Genomic DNA, 24872 nt, shown 5'->3' with positions numbered 1-24872 from the left:
TATGTCAGACTAGTATCTCTGAGTATGATTTTAATAAACCGGTAGCAGCCAGTATGTCAGACTAGTATCTCTGTGAGTATGATTTTATAAACCGGTAGCAGCCAGTATGTCAGACTAGTATCTCTGTGAGTATGATTTTATAAACCGGTAGCAGCCAGTATGTGAGACTATAGCAGCTTTGTGTGTATGATTTTATAAAGTAATAGCAGCTAGTATCATATAAAGGTGGAAAAAATAACTTTATCATGAATAACTATTGCTACGACTTTTTTGCAAAATGTGGTCACATATGGAGATCGATATGTATCTTTGAATTGCTTATTCTTACAACTATTTAGTTTTAGTTTTTAGTAAGAGAATAATTATTTACATTTATTTTATTTCAGATTCTAGTTCACTTTTCTGTTATGATGGAGCTTGTGTGAATATTGTAGCCACTATATGACCCTCGACTAGAAGTTAGAAGTGCAATTTTGTGTGAATATTGTAGGCACTATATGACCCTCGACTAGAAGTTAGAAGTGCAATTTTGTGTGAATATTGTAGGCACTATATATAACCCTAGACCAGAAGTTAGAAGTGCAATTTTGTGTGAATATTGTAGGCACTATATATAACCCTAGACCAGAAGTTAGAAGTGCAATTTTGCAACACCTCAAAGTACGTAACATTTTTCTTAATTGATAATTATGAATATAATTGGATGTCATTCGAGCTGAAACGAATAATCAATATGAAAGTGATCAACACTTTTGAAATATCACCTGTTGGTGTGTGACTTTACCATTATTGGTTGGATTCACATAGCTGGTAAATGTAACTCCTATCACCAGAATTGGATCTCCATGGTAATGTTTACACATGGTATTTATTCTGTTTTGTCTTTTTTCATTGACGGTTCACTTTTCAGACATGGCAATTCCATATTTTTGCCGTGCTCCATATGATCTTGCATCATCACACGTGTTGTGTTTTATGGAGACTGGATATGTGCAGTGAACTAGAATTAATTATTTGAAAGCAGTGATTAGCAAACTGTCATGATTGGATTTTAAAGTGACTAAGTTAACTGTTGATGGAGAGATCTGAGATTTTGATTTCATCCATGGTTAATGTTTTGTAATGGGGCATACATCACGTATTTGCAGTATGACATACAGTGATCTAGGCCATGTTGACTTGGATGCGTGTGTTTGTGTGATATAAGAGATGAGGACTGGGTACTGATTGTTCCCAAACAATAGAACTCCGAGCGTAAGTATGAAAGGAAAATAAAATATAAATTTAACTTTTTATTGGGTATATAATTATTGTCTGAAAATTAAGAACAATTATGTAATAATTGATAGTTGGTGCAGCTATTGTAATGTTATAATGGGAAAATTGCAGTTTTAGTGAAAAATCAATGAAAAGAAAATTAAAATCTATGTGGAACTCGAACACACAATTTACAGATTGCCAGCCTAATGGAGTAATGCCTTAATCCACTGAGCAAACTAGGAAGGCAAAGCATCATAAATGGGCAAAGAATATATTTCTGATTTTCTTTTCTTTCATTTTTGATGAAGAATTAGTGTATATCACACCACAGAAAACTGGTATTTACAATACTGTAGATTCAGAAATATATGCGAGGAATTTATTATCTCGTGATTTTGAGAGAGGTATCACTCACAAAATAAGATTATTCACTTTTATTTTTATCATTGAAATACATGTAAGAACTCTTGATTAACAGACTACACGTGAATTCATGTTCACACGATTCGATGTATAGAAGTCATTTCATCATATAATATTTACATTCACTGAATCTTTTCTCTTATATTTCTTTTGAAATTGACATTGCTTTCAACTGTGACAATGAATACATGTTTGTTGCAAACTAGTTCAATCTGGTTTTTAGTACCACCTGTCTGCGTAATCATTACCAAATATGGAGCGTCATCAAGGTCAAAGGGTGCTTTTGTTGTACCATTTAATGTAACAAATGGGTCAACCATATGATATTTTAGTACTTTAATCTAGTGTATGTTTTAAAACAATACATAGAAATATAAATGTAAACAATAAAATATCTTTCTTCAGTGTTTCATCATGTGATGAAGATAGCAATCATTGCAGAACATTTTTACATAACCCGCTTACACAGGTTATGAATTTTTTTCTGCAATGCTAGCTTACCTTTATCACCTGATGAAACAACAAAGAAAGCATTTTATTATTTAAAATTTCTTGTGTAAAATAAGGAATCTACTGTAATACTTCAAACATAGAAAATTAAAATGTGTATCTGGGGGGAAAATGCAGTTTTAGTAGAAAGTAACTGGAGAAAAATTAAAACCTCTTCAAGATTCGATTTTACGATCTACGAATTTGTAACTTCACATGTTAATATAACTCGCTGTGCTAAACAGCCGGGCAATACACTTTAAAAGGACTTGAATTTATTTTCCATATATGGTTTGAAAGGAGTTAGGTTGGCCATTATGACTGTGTTTTATTCAAACAATGAAGTGCGGTTTTCATGTCATCATTGGGGTTATAATGGTCACCAGCGTTATAGGAAAATGATGTACTTCTGTAAATTTTCTACAATACTGGCAATCATCAGCTTTGCCAATAGCAACAACAAAACCTATTTCATTTCCGAGTCCATACAGAAAATGTATAAATGAGGTCAAACCAGATGCTATGGGAAAAAGTCAGCTTGCACATGTACAAGGTTAATATGTTTATCTGAATCGGGATTGGGATCATGCTCAAGGATATGTTTATCTGAATCGGGATTGGGATCATGCACAAGGATATGTTTATCTGAATCGGGATTGGGATTCACATCTGCAAGAAAAAGTAAATGTATTGCGATGTACAGCAGGAAGTCCTCTACCAAAACTGTAAATTTCATGATCCCCGGGGTAGAGGTTCTGACTCCACGGCGGGGCCAAACTTACTATATAGACTAGTGTTTATGTGTAATATTCAAATAACATCTTCTTTAATACTATTGAAACTAAACAGATATTTAGAATAAGCAGAAATAGCCCTTTGCCAAAATTGTAAATTTCACAATCCCAAGGGTAGGGGTTTTGGTGTCAGGGTGGTCACTCACCAAAATGATCAGTGATTAGATGCATTAACAAATTGAACATTTTCAACTTTTTTATAACTACCGTTTCAATTCTTTTCAAATTTGGCATGAGGCATCTACCAAAATTGTAAATTCTATTATTTGAGGGGTACTGATGTTCTGACTCTAGGGTGGGGCCAAACTTGGTATATAGATAAGATAAGTTTATTCCAATTTTGGGCCCAGCTATATAGGGTTATAACAGCAAGACAGCTTATAAAGAAAGAAATTTCAAAAAAGTTTACAACATTAATTACAGACTACATATAGTAGTGTATAGTATCTATGCATGTGTAAAACATTTTTTGAAAAACCTTCTTAAGGTATTCAATGTATAATGACCATATTTCATATCTAATAAATGGATGGTGGACTTTTTGTAATCATGGTATCATTTTGAAGGGCCCATCAAATAAAAATAATCCACCAAAGGAATTTTCAAAATTTTGTTTACTGCTTGATTTATTTCACCTAGAATTTAACATTGAAGTATATGGGAAAAGCATGTTTTATTACAATATTTTAAAAAGAAATTATATTTTCATACAAAACTCTTGGTAGAAAGTTATTTACACTTTCTCTTAATGAAAATATGAAATAAAATTAATCATTGACCACACACATTTTTTAGAAAATTAGATTTTTCTGATTTTTACAAAGGGCAGAGAACTCTTCCAAAAAGTCTTAAGTGCAAAAAGGTCAGCTTCTAATCATTTACCAGTCATGTGAATTTCATCTGCTTCACTTTCATCATTATTTAACAATGAACATTTATGTTAATCTAAATCCTTCAAAATTGTTCATTATTCTTTCATTATACATGGAATACCTTAAATGTTATTGATACTAAATTGAAACTAAATGGGTATTTAGAATTAGCAGAATTAGAATTAGCAGGTTAATGTAGCCCTTTGCCAAAATTGTAAATTTCATGATCCCAGGTGTAGGAGTTTTGGTATCGGGGTAGGGCTAAAATGGTCAGTTATTAAATGTGTGAACAATAGAAATGCATTAAGAATTGAATATTTTCAACTTCTTCCTGATAACTACCATTCACATTCTTTTCAGATTTGGTATGTGAATGATGGATCTTTGGGACAAGGGGGACATAAATTGTTAATTTCAGGACTCTTTCTCCCCTGGGGCCTCAGGGATGGGGCAAAAACTGCCAAAATTTACCAATTTTCAAAAATTTCTCTACAACCACACGTGTACTAAGCAAAATTAAATGCATAGTGATGTAGATCAGGAAGACCTCTACCAAAATTGTAAATTTCGTGATCCCCAGGGTTCTGACTCCAGAAAGGGGTCAAACTTGATATATATAGGGTATATGTATTAAAACATTTAAACAATATCTGTTTTAATGATATTGATACTATTTATTGAAACTAAATAGATATTTAGAAGGAGTTACCTAGGTAATCCTTTACAAAAATTGTAAATTTCATGACCCTAGGGAGTTTGGTTAGTGATTATTGTCTTTCTCATTTGAAATACTTCTTTAAGTTTGCTGATATGGTATAAAACTAAATGCATATTTAGGAAGAGCAGAAAAGGATGTACCAAAATTGTGAATTTTGCAACCCCAGGGTATTGACTCTAAGATGGATTCAAATCAGTCAAATCGTGTTAACGTATTATATATTATGTAAAGCCTTTCATCACAATAGACTCTTTCGATGGCATTTAAAAAAAGATGTGTTCTTAAAACTTATACATGTACTTTTGTTGAATATTAGAATTTAGCTTCGATATTCAGAACAGGACTGTTTTTCTAGATTTTATAGGCCTTGGGACTAGTGATACTTTGAATTAGTACTCAGGTGACCAATGAGGCCTGTGGGCCTCTTGTTCTTGATACCTTAATGAACTGCTAATTATATGTTTCCACCAGATGGACATTCACAGAGATATAATGAAATGAAAACAGCACCTGACAGCTAGGTAGGACTTAATTAGCACTGCCTCCCTGCCAGGTGCCCCATGCTGTGGGTTAATTGGTATGTGTCAGGTATGTGTGGACCATCTTTTCCCAGTAATCTACTATTATTTTGTGATAATTATGAGACAAGACACCTGTTTTGAAGACATATTTAATGTTGCAACAAAAGTATATATATTTACATGTATAGTAAAGTTGCCCTATAGTACTGGCTCTGTCTGTCCATCCATTAGCACTTTTTCATTGTCGCAAGCCACGACTGAAACATAAGCTTCTCTTTTCTTTGTGAAAGGGGAAAGGAGTGTACATTTCAGCTGTGGCTTGTGACAATGGCACTTTCTGTGACATGCATCCTTGGGAAGATTTCTCTATTTAATACTTGGATTAGGCAGAAGAAAACCCCCTTACGATTTTCAGATTTTTCGGCTCTGTTGTTACAGAGTTATGGGACTTAGAATTTTTAACATTGTCAGTAATATCACCAGTATTTAATGATTTCAAACACTTTTACCCTCAATTTAAAACAGACACCTGAATATGTAATTTTGGTGATTAACTAATTATTGTCTTGCTAGACAATCATTCTTCCTTATATATTTCTTTATCTATTTGTAATCTTATTATAGGTGTCTCTTCTTTTTGTACAAAATAAATCTGTTTTATTATAGTCATCAATATATATTCCCATGCCATTAAGAGATTTTGAGGAGAAAAAATGGTTGCCATAACTTTCACAGCTAATGTCCCTTAAAAGTTTCATGTACTAGAAGCTTTTTATGCCTATCTTTCATACAGTAAACTTTTCCTAGGTGTGTAAATGTGTCCTTAAATATGATTGTATCTCAGTAAAAAAAACCTTTTACACTAGAATCTGTTCAAAATTTGATTCTCATGGCCAGTAGTGAAATAAAGATTTATTCAAAAATATATTTATGATAATCATACAAAAACATTCACACAAACATATGATTATGTTGAAGTATCCTCATACAGACTGAGTATAGATTCAATATCATTCACATGACTCCAGATCAAAATAGGGGCTTTGTGGGTTTGAAATATTACACTATTATAGTGTTCCTAACTGTGAAGTCTACATCTCTGTATGAGGAAGGTGATCGGGGTTAGCAGTCTGACCTATCTTATTAAAATCAGCTGCATTTCATTTCCATTTTTTACCTCTTCCAGATTGTGTGCTATGTTTTATTTCTGAAGATTTTTTTGTATTTCTTTTCCAATATTTTTGTTTTCTCCTTTCATTTCCAAGTCATTGACTAAATTAGACTTTCTGCTTCGAATCCAAACTCCAGGATGACCAGTCTCTGAGCCAGTGAGTACTGCCTGGGTAACTTACATTCATATTAGTCTGGAAAACGTTTTTCTGCGGAAATTAAAGATTTTTCCAGCGGAAATGAATGGCCTTTCTTTGGAAATGAATTAAGTGTACATGTTAACTCTTGATCCCTAATTTAGCATTAAGTGTTTGATAACAGAAGCTAACATTGACTTTAAAGGGACTGATTCACGATTCTATCCAAAATTTTGTTTTTCACTTTTAATGATCAAAATCTACTGTCTAATGTGTTTGAAAGATTTCATATGAAAATTAAGGTGATATGTCATCACAGAAGCTCATTTTAGAGAGTTTATTATTTGTTTTGTAAACAAAGGTTGCGGTATGCTATTGCTTACGAAAATTTCAAAAGAAATTGATATCGTTCTAAGTATTATTATATCTTTCACATTTCAAGCATTTTTGGGGTGAAATGTGTCATCTTAAAGTTAAAATTTGTGACTATGCAAAATTAAGATGCATTATATTACAAAATCAATATTTCACTTGTTTGTTTGTTTACATAAAAAGACTCGAGTCTTTGTTTACATAACACATATTTAAGGCTAAAATATTACTTTTATTCTTGCATTCAGAAGGTCAAAATTTTGGCTGTCAACATTAAATGAGCTATATTTCTAATGTTTAACATCAAAAATGAAAAAATATTTTTATCAAATATCGTGAACCAGTCCCTTTAAGCATTAACACATAGAGTATACAGAGTCCAAGGTATTATTTTGTTGCTTAATGGATATCAGAAGGGTGTAATGTTGGCTAAGTGATCAAATGGAAATTCAAAGAAAACTAAAATCATAATGATTGTGAAATATCGATTTTAAAATCTTAAAAGAACTGTAAGAAGTTGCATCATAATGAAATTGAGCAGATTGAAACCTGGAGATTTTATCTTGCCTGCCAATTAGTGTAAGTAACAGGTCAGGAGATTTGATTGTTGACATACTTATGAAGGGCAATCCAATCATCCTGATGGATTTATACTATCTCCCTAATGACATTGTTTACAAGTCCCTACAAGCAGTGGCTTCCTATGAATACTGTCAGCTAATAGCTGTGTACTGATTATCAGGTATCATGTACTTTCTGTTATAATGTTTCGTATAAGGAAATATCTGATTTTTATCTGACTTGAAGAAATGTTATGTTGCATATGAAAATTTGAGTTGCACTTGATTTTCAAGGTCATACATCAAAGGTAAAGGTCACTGAAAGGGAAATTCTAAAATTCCTTGAATACAGGATTTCAAACATGCAAGGATCTAGAGGTGTCATATGACAATATCCCCCCCCCCCCCCCCCCTCCCCTGGAATTAAAACCTTACCACAAAAGGTGATGAGGAATAGGCCACAACACTCACCTGAGTTTACCTTGCTCATATAAAGATCATAGGTTTGAGACATGCCTATAGTGTGTCGAATTCTTAATCTCTAATGTGGCTGACTGGTCCCACGGTCATGGTTTGAAGAAACTTGGAGCTACATAACTTCTGGATGCTCTAGCTAGTATATTAATTTGACAGATTGTACCCTTGTGGTTTATAAGAGGAGGATTCTAGAGATATTTCCTATGCATACCTAATGAATCGAATTTACACAAAATAAGGATGCTTGAAGTTTATCAATTTGACAAAATGTACCACTGGGATTCTATAGAGAATTTGTATTCACTGTAATGTAAATTGATGTGAGAATTGCCTGGGTGGGACAACAAAATGAGCCAGTTTAAAAATTTTCATGGGAATATGTTAAAAAAAAATTCTTAAATTTTCTCAATATCCAATGTATTTTTCAGAATTCTCTGTACATTCTTATGTTAACTAATACTTCTGTACATTCTTATGTTAACTAATACTTCTGTACATGTCTTATGTTAACTAATACTTCCTCAGAATTATAGTAAAGTAGTGGGTGCACAGGTTTTCATGGTGACTTTTCCACAAATTTGGGTGAAAATCAATGAATAGAGTTACAGAAAATGTCCATGTACAAATGAATGGACGGATTGACTGCCTGTTTACTTCCAAAATTTAGGGGGTGGGGGGGGGGGGGGGGGGTGGGGGGGGTGATAACACTTAGAGTAATGTTATGATCATGAAAAATTCAAATTATGCAGTATCTCAAATTTTTTGGGGAGAGGTGGGGATGCCAGGGTGTTCTCATGTTCTGTGAGGGCACAAATTTGTGATTTTTTTATCACTTAGAGAAGTCATTTATCACTCAGAAAACTCGATCCTTGATTGATTTTATATTGTTTAAAGTCCCTCTCGAGAATTTTTCACTTATATGGAGACGTCACCATTGCTGTTGAAGGGCTGCAAAATTGAGGCCTATGCTCAGCGCTAAATACGGCCTTTAAGCAGGGAGGGATTTTTATCATGCTACACCTGCTATGACACGGGACCTCGGTTTTTGCAGTCTCATCCAAAGGACTACCCCATTTAGTCACTTCTTACGCCAACTCTGATCCCCATGGGAAGTAAACTCCTTGATCTTTATCTATTGCTAGATAAAAAATTGTTGAATTCTTACCTTTTGTTAGATGATATTTTATTGAATTTCCACACTGGTGGCATACTGTAATCCTGAATTATGATAATTCACCAGTATGCCCCAGTTTGTCTGTGCCCTTAAGTAGTGTAGAAGTCCTTTTGGGACATGCAGCTATTGTTCTTGTTCATCAACTTAACAGGAAAAAAATGAAGAAATTCTTACTAAACACATTCTGTGTTACATAGCAAAAAGATGTGTGTACTGGGGAATATGAGGTGCTTTTATTCTTTTCAGATTGAATACACTGAGGAGAGGAAATTGATGGAGGGGGGGGGGTGTATCTGGACAAATACAGCATGTGTAGTGTACTTTTAAGATTGAAGTTATCCATGAATTCTTGTGTATTTCAGTGCTACATATAAATAATTGCAAACTCCTCGTTGGTAAATGTAATTACTAAGAGATTAGTGATTTATAGTACATGCCATTACCAGGTAATAAATTGTAGTTTGCATGGAATCTGTATTAAGAATTTAGGATGCAAAATCAATATTTGATTTAATAAAGCACTGTAATCTGCAAAGTTGACAGTGTCATCAACACAATGAAAGAGCATTTCCAATACTGTAAAGCAAAAACACAGCATTCTTTGGGATGAAAAGAGCGATGCTGTAAGTTTTCCAGTATATTTAGTTGTTTTCCTGTTTCCAAAATATCACGAGAAACACACACATACACACACACAAAGAGAAGAAATAGTATGTACAAAGATTAATTACAGCAATAGATGCTTGATACATGTACTGATGTAATTTAGCGATCTCACAAAATTCTCTGCTATACAAATTATCTTCACCGCAGTGATCATCTCCATCATTTGAATGTAAAATATTCCAAGCTTACAAAAATGCTCAAAAATGTAGTCCCTTAATCCTAGAGCAGTCTGGGTAAATTTATCAGTGGTCTGTAATGGAATGATAAGGAAATGTCAGAAATGCCCTGTTTACTTAAGCTCTTTTTTGATTCAGTAGCAGCTCAGCCCAATTATCAGCTTATACTGATAATGCAAGTGGTTTTTTTCCTCCGAGACTGAACTTCTCTGAAGTTTTGACATGGTGAATAATATTATGAAGAAAAAACAAAGAGGTATAAACTAACACCAGCATTCTGGCTGGAAAATAAAGTGATAAATGGTGGACACATATAGCTCCATTGCTCATCCAAAAATATACGATAAAAGTACATATGTAATTCTGTACATGTAAATATAAAAAGTATATATATATGGTAGAGAAAATGGACCTATTACATGAAGAATTTCATTTGGTGTACAAATGTATTTGAAACTGTACTGTGCATGCAAAATTCACAGTTGAAAGTAATTGTACAATGCTGAAAGTCATTAACTAAAATTATATAATCAATGTATCAAATTTCGGCTGTATTGAAAAATCTGTGTTGAGATAGAAATAAATTGTTAATGCATAATTTGCTTTGTCTAGCAAACTGTATTGTATTAAAACAGTGCTGTAGTCTGATTGGTTGCTTTCAGATTTGAACTGTGAAAGATAATTCCATACTACCACAGATCCCGACAGTAAAATCCTTAGAACCATGGACAGAGCATCTTAATAATGGGATGTACTTCATCACATACTGTCCGGGTGGAGGAAGAGACTCCCAGGTCACAAAGTGGTAAGTCATTTTGTCCAACTTTACTGTTGCATGCATGGCAAGCTACTTTACATAACATCTCATAAATGTCAAAGTGAATATAATAAATGTAATTCTTGGCTAGTGTTTAATTGTATACTGGCCATTTATAGAACTATTTTCCACAGGTAAAAATTTCTTATTATCCATGGATTTACAGGTGTGTTGATAATATTTAAAGTTTGAGTTCTGGTCCTGTTTTGATGTAGTTTAGTTTTAGACTCATTATCTTCTCCCATTACTACCATTGCGAGATGGAATTCTCCCAGGTGAGAGAGCCTTGTGAGATCTGCCTATTTCACATAGCCATGCTGTCAATTCCATTATGATATCATATATTTTTCATAGACATGTCAAAGTCTTCATATTTTCTTTATTATTTTTTCAATATATGTGTATTTTTTGGAATGCTTTTGTTTTCTTATTATACTTAAAGTACATGTGTAAACAATTTCCAGGTATTGTCTCTCTAGCTTTGTCAATTATTTCAGCACTTAATGACAGAAATGGACTTTAATGATTCTGTTTTATCTATAATTTTTCAAAAATAATCTATATATGATTCACAAGTCATGTGAAAAAAAAAAATCCATTATGAGCTGATTTATGTGGGATCAGAGAAATTTCACCTTCTAGGTTGAATATGGAATATCTGAAATATTTTACCCCTCGAGCAAGATTTCCAAAATTCCACATGGATTCTCTTGGTGGAATGATTAAAAATCATGTTCAATTTGTAGGCTGTACATAAAGGTAACTACACATCTAATCAATAAATTAGAATTCCCCATCACAAAATTCCAAATCATTAGGGTCAGCGGATCCGTAAACCAAGAAATAAAAAAACTGTGGCCTTATAATTTCTGGGGAATCGGAAAAAAAATAAAATGCAAATTTCTACTTTTTTTTAATTCCGCCGATTCTACCCAACATGTCAAATCGAAAATAAAAATTAATGCATTTTCAATTTTAGGAATAGAAAATTGTGTAGCGCAATCGTATTGATTTGTATTTGGTAATCACTATTCGTTTTGCGAAATATCTTTATTCCATATTTTTAAAAATCATGTAAACAGATATGGCCACGCACGATGACAGTAACATCGGAATACCTATATTGTTCTTGTCGACGAAACAGGTGCCAGATGGCATTTCATCCCGAAAAAAGGGAATTGATAAAAATAAATATTTCTCATACAATACGGAAGTTCCGAGTTCCCCAAGAGTTATTTCCCTTTGTCGAACTCTTCCGTAAATTATGACGTAAAATATGATGACAGTGGGTACATTTGCTAATTATAATATACTATCGTTGTATTATTTCTTAAAAGATGATATCCAGAGTTTCTAAGATCATCCTATCTCAGGGAAAAGGCAACTTTAGTGAGTTTATGAGTATTGGATAACAAAATGGCTCAAACAAATATTGTTAATTGCCATCTTTCATTGATAAAAGCATCACTCATGTAGATGGAAGAGGACACGAATAATGATTCAATAGCCAATTTGATGATCTTATTCAAACAAATTATGCTTGATATGGCCAGAATATACATACCAGTGATTGATATAAACAAAAGTTACGCTTTTATTACATTAATCATACGTAATCGTTATGTATAATGCCAGTCTACGATATAATGTATACATTGCACCCACCATACGTCATACAATGCGAAAGAGTTCGACAAAGGGAAATAACTTTTGGGTAACTCGGAACTTATGTATTGGTGGCCCGTATTCTTGCTGCTAACATAACACAAAATGCAGTGCTATTTGGGTGTTTAAAGATGAGAGGAAGGTACAGTTGTTAGCGACTTTACTAGATTGGATGTTCTATTGTTAAATTAAGTGATAATGTCCTATGGACCTGGTTTGAGTGTGGTGAGGGCCTGTACCGATACACAGTTAGATTATTCTAACTAGTGACTTTATACCACAGCAGTACATGTCATAATAAATGTATTTGAATACATGTACGTGCATCTCTGCCGTCAAAAATCCTAACAGGGAATAGTTCTAACAGTGTGAGAAATTCTTAGATGCATGTGCTTTTGGTATTATAATGAACGCCTGTAAAAAATATGACCAGATAAAACTCAGAAAGGTATGCATATTTCTCGTAAATTAGTATACCTTGTGTAGTGGTGGAAAGAAACAAGAAACATTTCTTTCAAAAAGATGGTAGCTAGATAATTCCATGGTCATGTCTATGTGGGGAAAATGGGAATACAAATTATTTCATGGGGGTATAAACATTCTGAAATTAAAAATGGAATTACTACATACAATTGTATTTAATGTAATTTAGTGCTTATATTAATTTTTTTTCCTCTATATATGTTTACAATTTGTAAATGTAAAATCTTTATTGAGCATATACAGCAAAATTACTGAACAACATTATATAAATACTGGATACTTTACAACATCAAAGAGATATGACCTTACACATTCTTGGCTTATGCTCTACCAAAGTGTAACATAGATACATGTATATAGTTATACACTGAATTTGAAATTGCATTTTTTTTTTCAAAATTCATATTAACGTACTATAGTCACTCTAAAGACTTTTTATCTAATATTTTTAAAATACATGTTTTGTTTATTTGTACTCACGAAATAATGTTAATGATTTATTGAAAATGAAACAACCATAGATATTAATAATGTTTATTTTATTTTATTTTTTTTTTCTCCCGACTGACCCTAAATTTTATTTTTATAATCCGTAAACCAATAAATTAAAAAACTGTGGCCTAATTACACAAATATAAGATACTGAGACATTTGGAAACTGTATTTGTCAAAGAATGTTCAAGTGAATTTAAACCTGTGTTATAAAACCACTGCAAGCTAAATCTGATACCAGAAAAAGTTTAAGGCAGGATATTCATAATTTTATTTCTAAAAAGTCATTTATATGTAATGATTGCATTTGATTTTGACATTTATAAAACAATTAAAAGTCAACAGCAGTAATGAAATAAGAACATTGAGTAACCGGTAATAACAGTGGGGGTGGGGGGGGGGGGGGGGTATCTTTGTGTTTTCTTTGGATTTATTCATTAGAGTATGCCAATAAATATAATTATTAATGTAACAAAATGCGACACAATTCGTTACATACATGTACACAAAAGAAAACATTTCAATATTCATTATATTTTTTTCATTACATCTTAAAATAAGTTATCCAAATAAAAATAAATTTATCTATACCTTATATGATGAATAAAAAATTAATTTTTCTCATTCGACCAACAGATTAAAGTTATTATAAATTTAACATAACAATGTATAGGCAAATTAACATATCAAATATTTATTCTTAAATTTGAAAATATTTTCAAATGAATTATTGTGCTCATTATTTGAAGTATTGTTTGCATTTAATGAATATTAATGTGCACATTAAATTATTATGCACAAAAAAATCCTTTGATGATATCATTAAATGAACCAATGCATGCATTATTTCAATGTTATGCCCATTAATTAATTCTTAAAATGATTTCTTGAAAATTCTTTTGTACATATCCTTAATTAATTTATTGAGCTCAATTATTCAGTAAAATTATTGCTCTCAGATTTAGAATTCGTTCAAATATGATTTGTTGGTCTCTTTAATTCATTTTATAATTGGAATTAGGAAATGTGTAATAACTCCTTACCTATAATTGGAGTTAGGAAATGTGTAATGACTCCTTACCTATAATTGGAGTTAGGAAATGTGTAATAACTCCTTACCTATAATTGGAGTTAGGAGATGTGTAATAACTCCTTACCGGACGAGACATTCGGAAATTCTTCCATAAACTAACTCAATCACTAATCCAATGCATCCGCCATAACTGCTGCAGCCAGGACACATCAGGAAAAGTGTGCTGGTAACGAGGGAATGCAAATTATACATAGATTTTGAATTGCCCATGATTAATCAATTAAAGAAAGAAACAATTCAATTAAAGGGAGTATTGATTCAATTATAGATGTGAGAAATTGTAGATCTCAGTTATTATCATTTACATTAAATAAAATATTGCATGCGATACAATGTAATATCAAATGAATCATTGTACACAATAATTATTTAAAGCATGCAAAATTCATTTAATGTGCACATGCTTTATTCTTAATCACACACTGCTTCAGTAATAGAATTAAAGACATCTTTAATTCAGTTGTTGTGGTCATTATGTCAGCAATGAACGTCTTTAAATCAATTTACTGTGTGTTTCAATAAAATTGATGAAATCATTACATATGTAATATGAATTAAAAATTTATTGTGTGTTTCAATAAAATTTATGAAATTATTAAAATGAATTAGAAATAACTTTGATTTTTATTATTATGCAAACAATAATTGAATTGAAGATGTCTTCAATCATTTAAAGATGTTTTCAATTAGCTGTTGCACACAACGCATTTGAAGATATCTTCAATTATTTTAGTATGTTATATTGTAGTTAAATCAAATTTGTATTTGATTTAAATAAGAAGTCCATAGGCCACATTGCTCACCTGGGTCACTTTGGCCTGCTATTGTTCAGCATTTAAGATTTTTAAAAGATTTTTTCTCATAAAAAATTTTGACTACATATTATGCCCCAACCAAGCCCCAAAGGGTCATGACATAACCAAACTTGAATTTACACAACATGTTGATGTACGTTCTTCTGGAGAAGAAGACTTTTTGAAAATTCCTGTATACATTGCACAATGACATGCAATATGTAAAATTTGATCCACCTTAACCCCAGGGTAGATAATTTCAAACCAAATTGAATCAATGCAACTCAGGAATGTTTGCATTATGATATGATTTAGTGTGGCCCTGCCACTCCTGAAAAGAATTTGTTTTAATTAATTTTCTGTATACTCTAATATTAAAATTTTATCTCCTATTGTGGTCCCACCCTACCCCCAGGGCCTGGTTGAACAAACTTGAATTTGAACTAATTGATGAAACTTACATATTGATATGACTAATTATGGCCTTGTTACTGAGATGAATAATTTTAAAGATGTTTCCTATATATTTCCTTGTAAAACTTTGATCATTCTACCCCAGAGGCCGTGATTTGAACAATTTAATAAATCTGCGCTATATACCTGTAGATGATTGCAAAATGCTTATCAATATAAATAATCAAACACTTGCTGTTCTCAAGAAGATTTTGTCCTGTATATTCCCATGTAAAACTTTGATGTCATATTGTGGCCATACTCAACCCCCGAGGGCCATAATTTGAACAGACTTGAATTTACACGAAGAGTACACTATGTTTAGAAGCTTTCATGTAAATCATAAACATTTTGGCCAAGTGGTTGTTGGGAAGATTCTTAATGATCCCACCCTATTTTTGCCTTTTCTTGATTATCTCCCCTTTATCAAAGAAGACATGACCCTTCATTTGGACCAACTTGCATTCCCTTTACCTAAGGAATACTTGTTCCAAATTTGATTGAATTTGGCCAGGTAGTTCTGGAGAAGATTAAAATGTGAACAAGTTTACAGACAGATGACAGGTAACAGATGATAAACAAGGTTAAAACTTAAGTTTGAAAAGAAAGGTCTTGTCACTAAGATTACCAATATGAAATTTAGGTCAAACTACTAGGTCAAGGTCACAATGTTAAAGATCATGGTATGAAATGAAAGGTCTTGCCATAAGGAATCTATGATATACAAAATGTAAAAGTGTAGGAGATATTGTTTAGGTTAGGTTTTCTAAAGAGTAGGTCAAATGCCAAGGTCAGAGCCCCACCCAACTCACGGGGGCCATTATTTGAATAAACTTAAATCTACACCATGTCAGGAAGCTTTCATATAGATACATAAATCTTTTGTATCTATACTGACAGAATTTATAAATGCTATTTTCTGTGTTATTTATTAATTCATTGATACCATAAACAAATATGTGTGATATATAATCTTTATGATAAAAGTTTAATATTCGTTGATTTTAAACATCATTGTTATTTCCTAAGAGGCTGTATGTGAAATGGAAGTCAAGATGGGCATCAAGAACCACTGAACCAAAAAAATGCGATTTTGGTCATTAAGGTAGCTCACTACACTAAAGCTTATACTCTGTATGACACCACGTCACAAGATGGCGATTTAAATGTTTTGTGAAATTATTTGTATCAATCGGTTTGTTTGTCTATCATTGTAGCTCAGTGGTTAAAGCATTGGGCTGTTGAACCACAGATCTCGAGTTCAAATCCCCCAGAGTCTTTTGTTCATATGTGTTGAAATAATTTTTTGGAAAAATCATGTTTTTATCCAAATTTGTATATTTTTTTTTGCCTTTTTGACATATATACTTATTGTATATCATCATACTTTTTATAATTAAATCAATTCATACTGATTTGAGAAACTATTTCTGGGTGTAGTGAGCCACCTTAATACTGATTATGCCCACCATTAGAATTAATAACAGCGCTTAGGTGATGTGTCATTAACGGAATGGTCTTTTGGGGGATGTTCTCCCACTCTTCTAACAATTAATATTCCTCCAAGTTCTTGCAGATTCTAGTCCTCCCACAAATGTTCAACCAGGCTAAGTCCGGGCCAATCAAGAATGTTTATGGCATCAGAAGGAAATGAGTAAATCTTGCAATGTGTGCCAGTGCATTGTCCTCCTGAAAAATTGAATTCATTGCCTTGCATATGATAATGCATTAGTGGTAGTAACACAGGCTGCAGAATTTTGTCTACATATTGTCTGGCAGTTAAAGTTCCATTCAAAATGACGTACTATGAGTGAATATTTATATTTGTGTTATGATTGCACCCCAGACCATGCTACCTCCTCCGAATCTGTTGTGTTCAAGGACACAATTGTCTACAAAACATGCATGTACATAACATCAAATTCAAGCTCTGCTGTCAACATTACTAACATTAAATCTAGACTCGTTGGAGAACAAAACCTGTGTCCATATTTTACATTGATTCATTTAGAGTTTTAACTTAACGTTGGTGATAAAGTTGTAATCATTGGTGATAAAGTTGTAATCATCGAAAGGTCTTCTGCAGTTAATCCCATGGCATTTCAATATTCTTAATACTGTTCTAGGATGAAGGGACCTAGCTACCATGATGTCCAATCATTTGCTTCTCTGTAGCAACCATAAACCTAGCTATCCCACAATTAAGTGACATTGCCGCACATCCACTTGTTGATATGGCATTATCACAAACAGTTGACCAGGTCTGCAAAGCATAAAGCTGTGTTAGTAGCTAAACTGTCAAATTGTCCGACTCTAAAGGCCAGCATAAAGCTGTGTTAGTAGCTACACTGTCAAATTGTCCGACTCTAAAGGCCAGCATAAAGCTGTGTTAGTAGCTAAACTGTCATATTGTCCGACTCTAAAGGCCAGCATAAAGCTGTGTTAGTAGCTAAACTGTCAAATTGTCCGACTCTAAAGGCCAGCATAAAGCTGTGTTAGTAGCTAAACTGTCAAATTGTCCGACTCTAAAGGCCAGCATAAAGCTGTGTTAGTAGCTAAACTGTCAAATTGTCCGACTCTAAAGGCTATTCAGTTGATTACTGCCATTTTTAACCTAATAAACTGGAGGTCAATCATGTCTGGAAAAGAATCACTTTTAAAATGAGTTTTGCTTCATTCTTTTATTAAAGAACCAGTCACCACACTTATATATTTTTGTAGATGTCTCTTGGTGTAAATCTCAGGATGATATTGCTACATGTCTAGATTGGCAGACCTGTTTTCAGAAATGTGTACTTTCCTCAGCTATCAAACTGAGAGTAATTAAATGTTTCTCTTGTGGTCTTAGAAGTGTTATTACTTTTCTGAATTATCATCCAATATAACAAAAATGGCTTTTAATTATCAGAACTGTTTTTGACCAAACAGTTTTATGCCTGGAGTAATCAATCTTGGCATAAGCATTCCTCAGAGGTCCCAAAGAAGTGTTCTTAGTTTTCAAAGTGATTGCATTTCTACGATAACAACTGCAGATTTGATTATTGTAGACATTAAGTACTTGCCATTCTTGCATTTAGTTGCCAATTTCATTATAGTGACATTATTAATGCAAACATTATAGGTGATGGTGACATCAGACATTGTAATGTTCAATGTGATGGCTGCATCACTGAAATCAAACTATTTTCAGAAACTAATTACAAAAAAAAATGTTTTCCTTGGCATTCGCATTTACAAGAGAAATTACTTTAATGAAATCTTTGAATGATTTAACTGGCAGAATTTTTCATGAAGGCAAAAACAAAAACTAAAAAAAACAACAGATAATAGGGAAATATTGTATGAGAAATATTTTCACTGACAAACATTGGACATGGGCTTTTTAAACATTTGTCAGATTTTTACATCATTCCCGACCCAAAATTTGACCAATCTTACAAATCGTTCCTAGCTATATGAATGCAGAATATGCAATTTCCAAGATATCAGCTCTTTTGTGATGAAGGTATGTTAAGTTTTCTGTTGAATGCTTGGATGCATGGGTACAAAATGTATACATATTGTATAGACTTGCTATGTAAATAAGGATAAAAGTTAAGAAATTTTGTTTATATCAGCCATTGGTATACGTACATTAATGTGACCACATCAAGAATAATTTGTTTGAATAAGGCCATTATAGATTAAATTATGAAATTATTATTTATTTCCTCTTCTATACGAGTGATACTTTAATCAAATAAAGATGGTGATTATCGATTTTTGTTTGAACAATTTTATTATTGAATACTCATAAACTTAAACTAAACCTGTGTGTCCCTGCAGTTCGGGTGATTGCATGATGTCTGGTTATCATCCTTTTGGCAATATATGAACGCAGCTACAAGTATGATCATATGTACCCAGCCACCGCATGAATACGAAAACATATCTTGTGTCTCACCGTGCATAAGAGTCCAACGAAGGGAAATAATTATTGGGCAACTTGGAAATTGTGTATTGAAATGCCATTATTTCCATATTCCAATATTTTGTCAGAATAATAATTCTTTGATCCGATTATCATTGTGTATAATGCTTGATTTTAAAATAATGTGACACGCAAGTGACCTTTCACCTTAATCACATAAAAGCTTATATTTATAAAAAGAAATGAATTAGATTACAAACTGTAATTAAAATTAAGGAATGAATATCAAGTTTATTTGTTTGTTTGTTTTGTGAATCATGCTGACCCTAAATGTGTATACTGGATTTATGTGAATTAAATTTTCACTATTTCTAAATGATCATGAAAAAATAGTTCACGCTGTTTTGTGTTGTGTGGGCCGGAATTCAGTGTCGTAAAAATGAAGGAATTTAAGCATTGAGAAGTCCGTCTGGAGCTTAAATTTTATGGGGCATTGTTTTATTTCCCCCCAGTGAATCAGTTGAAAAAGAAGGAATGATACATCCAAATGAATATAGTTTTAGAGTAATCAAAATGTTTTTTGTAAGGTCTTATCATTATCTTTTATTATTTATTGTACCTCATGCACCACTGATTTATGGTGTGAGCGAAATAAATGAACTTGACTTGCTCTTGAAAAAAGATATTCAAGGTACTCAAAAACAGTCATAAATCATATACCATTATTTGTATTAAATTCCAGGTATAATACACTTTGATTAATGCAAAGAAAATAACACATTTTAATGAACTTTTTATAATGTATAAAGCAATCACGAGTGAACAGCGCTCACTGAACACAGTTATTATACTCCATAATCACCTGTGTTCTTATGAATAAAGACAGATATTTATTTTTTAAAAACATTCTTTTGAAATTTCGTTAATCTATATTTTCCACGATTCAAAAACACCCATGAACAAAGCAAAAATTGGATTGCGAGGATCGATAAATTTTAAACAATGTCTGTTCATTGTGCTAGCTGGTAAGAATATCGTGTTTTTCAAATGAAAAAACAAGACAAGCAATGCATTTCTTAAACACTGGTAGTTTGGTTTTTTAACCATCACACTGTCGGGTGTTTAGTTTGAATAATCATCAGGTGTTTAGTTTGAATAATCATCAGGTGTTTAGTTTGAATAACCATCACAATGCCTGGTGACTGTTATTTTTGGTTGTTATTGCTGGTTGCATAACCATCACAATGCCTGGGGTGGTTAGTTTGAATAACCATCACAATGCCTGGGGTGGTTAGTTTGAATAATCATCACAATGTCAGGTGTTTAGTTTGAATAATCATCAGGTGTTTAGTTTAAATAACCATCACAAAGTCAGGTGTTTATATATATAGTTTGAATAACCATCACAAAGTCAGGTGTTTAGTTTGAATAATCATCAGGTGTTTAGTTTGAATAATCATCACAAAGTCAGGTGTTTATATATATAGTTTGAATAACCATCACAAAGTCAGGTGTTTAGTTTGAATAATCATCACAATGTCAGGTGTTTATATATATAGTTTGAATAACCATCACAAAGTCAGGTGTTTAGTTTGAATAATCATCAGGTGTTTAGTTTGAATAATCATCACAAAGTCAGGTGTTTATATATATAGTTTGAATAACCATCACAAAGTCAGGTGTTTAGTTTGAATAATCATCAGGTGTTTAGTTTGAATAATCATCACAAAGTCAGGTGTTTATATATATAGTTTGAATAACCATCACAAAGTCAGGTGTTTAGTTTGAATAATCATCAGGTGTTTAGTTTGAATAATCATCACAAAGTCAGGTGTTTAGTTTGAATAATCATCAGGTGTTTAGTTTGAATAATCATCACAATGTCAGGTGTTTAGTTTGAATAATCATCACAAAGTCAGGTGTTTATATATATAGTTTGAATAACCATCACAAAGTCAGGTGTTTAGTTTGAATAATCATCAGGTGTTTAGTTTGAATAACCATCACAATGTCAGGTGTTTATATATATAGTTTGAATAACCATCACAAAGTCAGGTGTTTAGTTTGAATAATCATCACAAAGTCAGGTGTTTATATATATAGTTTGAATAACCATCACAAAGTCAGGTGTTTAGTTTGAATAACCATCACAATGTCAGGTGTTTAGTTTGAATAATCATCACAATGTCTGGTGTTTAGTTTGAATAACCATCACAAAGTCAGGTGTTTAGTTTGAATAATCATCAGGTGTTTAGTTTGAATAATCATCACAATGTCAGGTGTTTAGTTTGAATAATCATCACAATGTCAGGTGTTTAGTTTGATTAATCATCAGGTGTTTAGTTTGAATAATCATCAGGTGTTTAGTTTGAATAATCATCACAAAGTCAGGTGTTTATATATATAGTTTGAATAACCATCACAAAGTCAGGTGTTTAGTTTGAATAATCATCAGGTGTTTAGTTTGAATAATCATCACAAAGTCAGGTGTTTATATATATAGTTTGAATAACCATCACAAAGTCAGGTGTTTAGTTTGAATAATCATCAGGTGTTTAGTTTGAATAACCATCACAATGTCAGGTGTTTAGTTTGAATAATCATCACAATGTCAGGTGTTTAGTTTGAATAATCATCAGGTGTTTAGTTTGAATAATCATCACAAAGTCAGGTGTTTAGTTTGATTAATCATCAGGTGTTTAGTTTGAATAATCATCACAAAGTCAGGTGTTTATATATATAGTTTGAATAACCATCACAAAGTCAGGTGTTTAGTTTGAATAATCATCAGGTGTTTAGTTTGAATAACCATCACAATGTCAGGTGTTTAGTTTGAATAATCATCACAATGTCAGGTGTTTAGTTTGAATAATCATCAGGTGTTTAGTTTGAATAATCATCACAAAGTCAGGTGTTTAGTTTGATTAATCATCAGGTGTTTAGTTTGAATAATCATCACAAAGTCAGGTGTTTATATATATAGTTTGAATAACCATCACAAAGTCAGGTGTTTAGTTTGAATAATCATCAGGTGTTTAGTTTGAATAACCATCACAATGTCAGGTGTTTAGTTTGAATAATCATCACAATGTCAGGTGTTTAGTTTGAATAATCATCAGGTGTTTAGTTTGAATAATCATCACAAAGTCAGGTGTTTAGTTTGAATAATCATCAGGTGTTTAGTTTGAATAACCATCACAATGTCAGGTGTTTAGTTTGAATAACCATCACAATGTCAGGTGTTTAGTTTGAATAACCATCACAAAGTCAGGTGTTTAGTTTGATTAATCATCAGGTGTTTAGTTTGAATAATCATCACAATGTCAGGTGTTTAGTTTAAATAACCATTACAATGTCAGGTGTTTAGTTTGAATAATCATCGCAATGTCAGATGTTTAGTTTAAATAACCATCACAAAGTCAGGTGTTTATATATATAGTTTGAATAATCATCACAAAGTCAGGTGTTTTGTTTGAATAATCATCAGGTGTTTAGTTTGAATAATCATCAGGTGTTTAGTTTGAATAATCATCACAATGTCAGGTGTTTAGTTTGAATAATCATCAGGTGTTTAGTTTGAATAACCATCACAATGTCAGGTGTTTATATATATAGTTTGAATAATCATCACAAAGTCAGGTGTTTTGTTTGAATAATCATCAGGTGTTTAGTTTGATTAATCATCAGGTGTTTAGTTTGAATAATCATCACAATGTCAGGTGTTTAGTTTGAATAATCATCAGATGTTTAGTTTAAATAACCATCACAATGTCAGGTGTTTATATATATAGTTTGAATAATCATCACAAAGTCAGGTGTTTTGTTTGAATAATCATCACAAAGTCAGGTGTTTATATATATAGTTTGAATAACCATCACAAAGTCAGGTGTTTAGTTTGAATAATCATCAGGTGTTTAGTTTGAATAACCATCACAATGTCAGGTGTTTAGTTTGAATAATCATCACAAAGTCAGGTGTTTAGTTTGAATAATCATCACAAAGTCAGGTGTTTAGTTTGAATAATCATCAGGTGTTTAGTTTGAATAATCATCACAAAGTCAGGTGTTTAGTTTGAATAATCATCAGGTGTTTAGTTTGAATAACCATCACAATGTCAGGTGTTTAGTTTGAATAACCATCACAATGTCAGGTGTTTAGTTTGATTAATCATCAGGTGTTTAGTTTGAATAATCATCACAATGTCAGGTGTTTAGTTTAAATAACCATTACAATGTCAGGTGTTTAGTTTGAATAATCATCACAATGTCAGGTGTTTAGTTTGAATAATCATCAGGTGTTTAGTTTGAATAATCATCACAAAGTCAGGTGTTTAGTTTGAATAATCATCACAAAGTCAGGTGTTTAGTTTGAATAATCATCAGGTGTTTAGTTTGAATAATCATCACAAAGTCAGGTGTTTAGTTTGAATAATCATCAGGTGTTTAGTTTGAATAACCATCACAATGTCAGGTGTTTAGTTTGAATAACCATCACAATGTCAGGTGTTTAGTTTGATTAATCATCAGGTGTTTAGTTTGAATAATCATCACAATGTCAGGTGTTTAGTTTAAATAACCATTACAATGTCAGGTGTTTAGTTTGATTAATCATCAGGTGTTTAGTTTGATTAACCATCACAATGTCAGGTGTTTAGTTTGAATAATCATCGCAATGTCAGATGTTTAGTTTAAATAACCATTACAATGTCAGGTGTTTAGTTTGAATAATCATCGCAATGTCAGATGTTTAGTTTAAATAACCATCACAAAGTCAGGTGTTTATATATATAGTTTGAATAATCATCACAAAGTCAGGTGTTTTGTTTGAATAATCATCAGGTGTTTAGTTTGAATAATCATCACAAAGTCAGGTGTTTATATATATAGTTTGAATAATCATCAGGTGTTTAGTTTGAATAATCATCAGGTGTTTAGTTTGAATAATCATCACAATGTCAGGTGTTTAGTTTGAATAATCATCACAATGTCAGGTGTTTATATATATAGTTTGAATAATCATCAGGTGTTTAGTTTGAATAATCATCAGGTGTTTAGTTTGAATAATCATCAGGTGTTTAGTTTGAATAATCATCAGGTGTTTAGTTTGAATAATCATCACAAAGTCAGGTGTTTAGTTTGAATAATCATCAGGTGTTTAGTTTGAATAATCATCACAATGTCAGGTGTTTATATATATAGTTTGAATAATCATCACAAAGTCAGGTGTTTAGTTTGAATAATCATCACAAAGTCAGGTGTTTAGTTTGAATAATCATCAGGTGTTTAGTTTGAATAATCATCACAATGTCAGGTGTTTATATATATAGTTTGAATAATCATCACAAAGTCAGGTGTT

The 24872-nt window shown here is 32.1% G+C and overlaps 1 protein-coding gene across 1 annotated transcript in view; it reads left to right on the top strand.

Annotated features, from left to right (window-relative positions):
* The first annotated feature begins 423 nt into the window (after positions 1-423).
* Positions 424-24872, top strand: part of LOC125667313 (serine/threonine-protein phosphatase with EF-hands 2-like) — a 75350-nt gene continuing 50901 nt past the window's right edge. The window contains exons 1-3 of the mRNA XM_056155902.1: positions 424-660; positions 1149-1254; positions 10472-10614. Of these exons, the coding sequence (XP_056011877.1) occupies positions 10554-10614 (61 nt within the window). The 5' untranslated portion in view covers positions 424-660; positions 1149-1254; positions 10472-10553. The remainder of the gene's footprint in view (positions 661-1148; positions 1255-10471; positions 10615-24872) is intronic.

This window comes from Ostrea edulis, chromosome 2, assembly GCF_947568905.1.
Source record: "Ostrea edulis chromosome 2, xbOstEdul1.1, whole genome shotgun sequence".
In the NCBI taxonomy this organism is placed as follows: Eukaryota; Metazoa; Mollusca; class Bivalvia; order Ostreida; family Ostreidae; genus Ostrea; species Ostrea edulis.
This window is presented reverse-complemented; position numbering and strand designations above follow the sequence as displayed.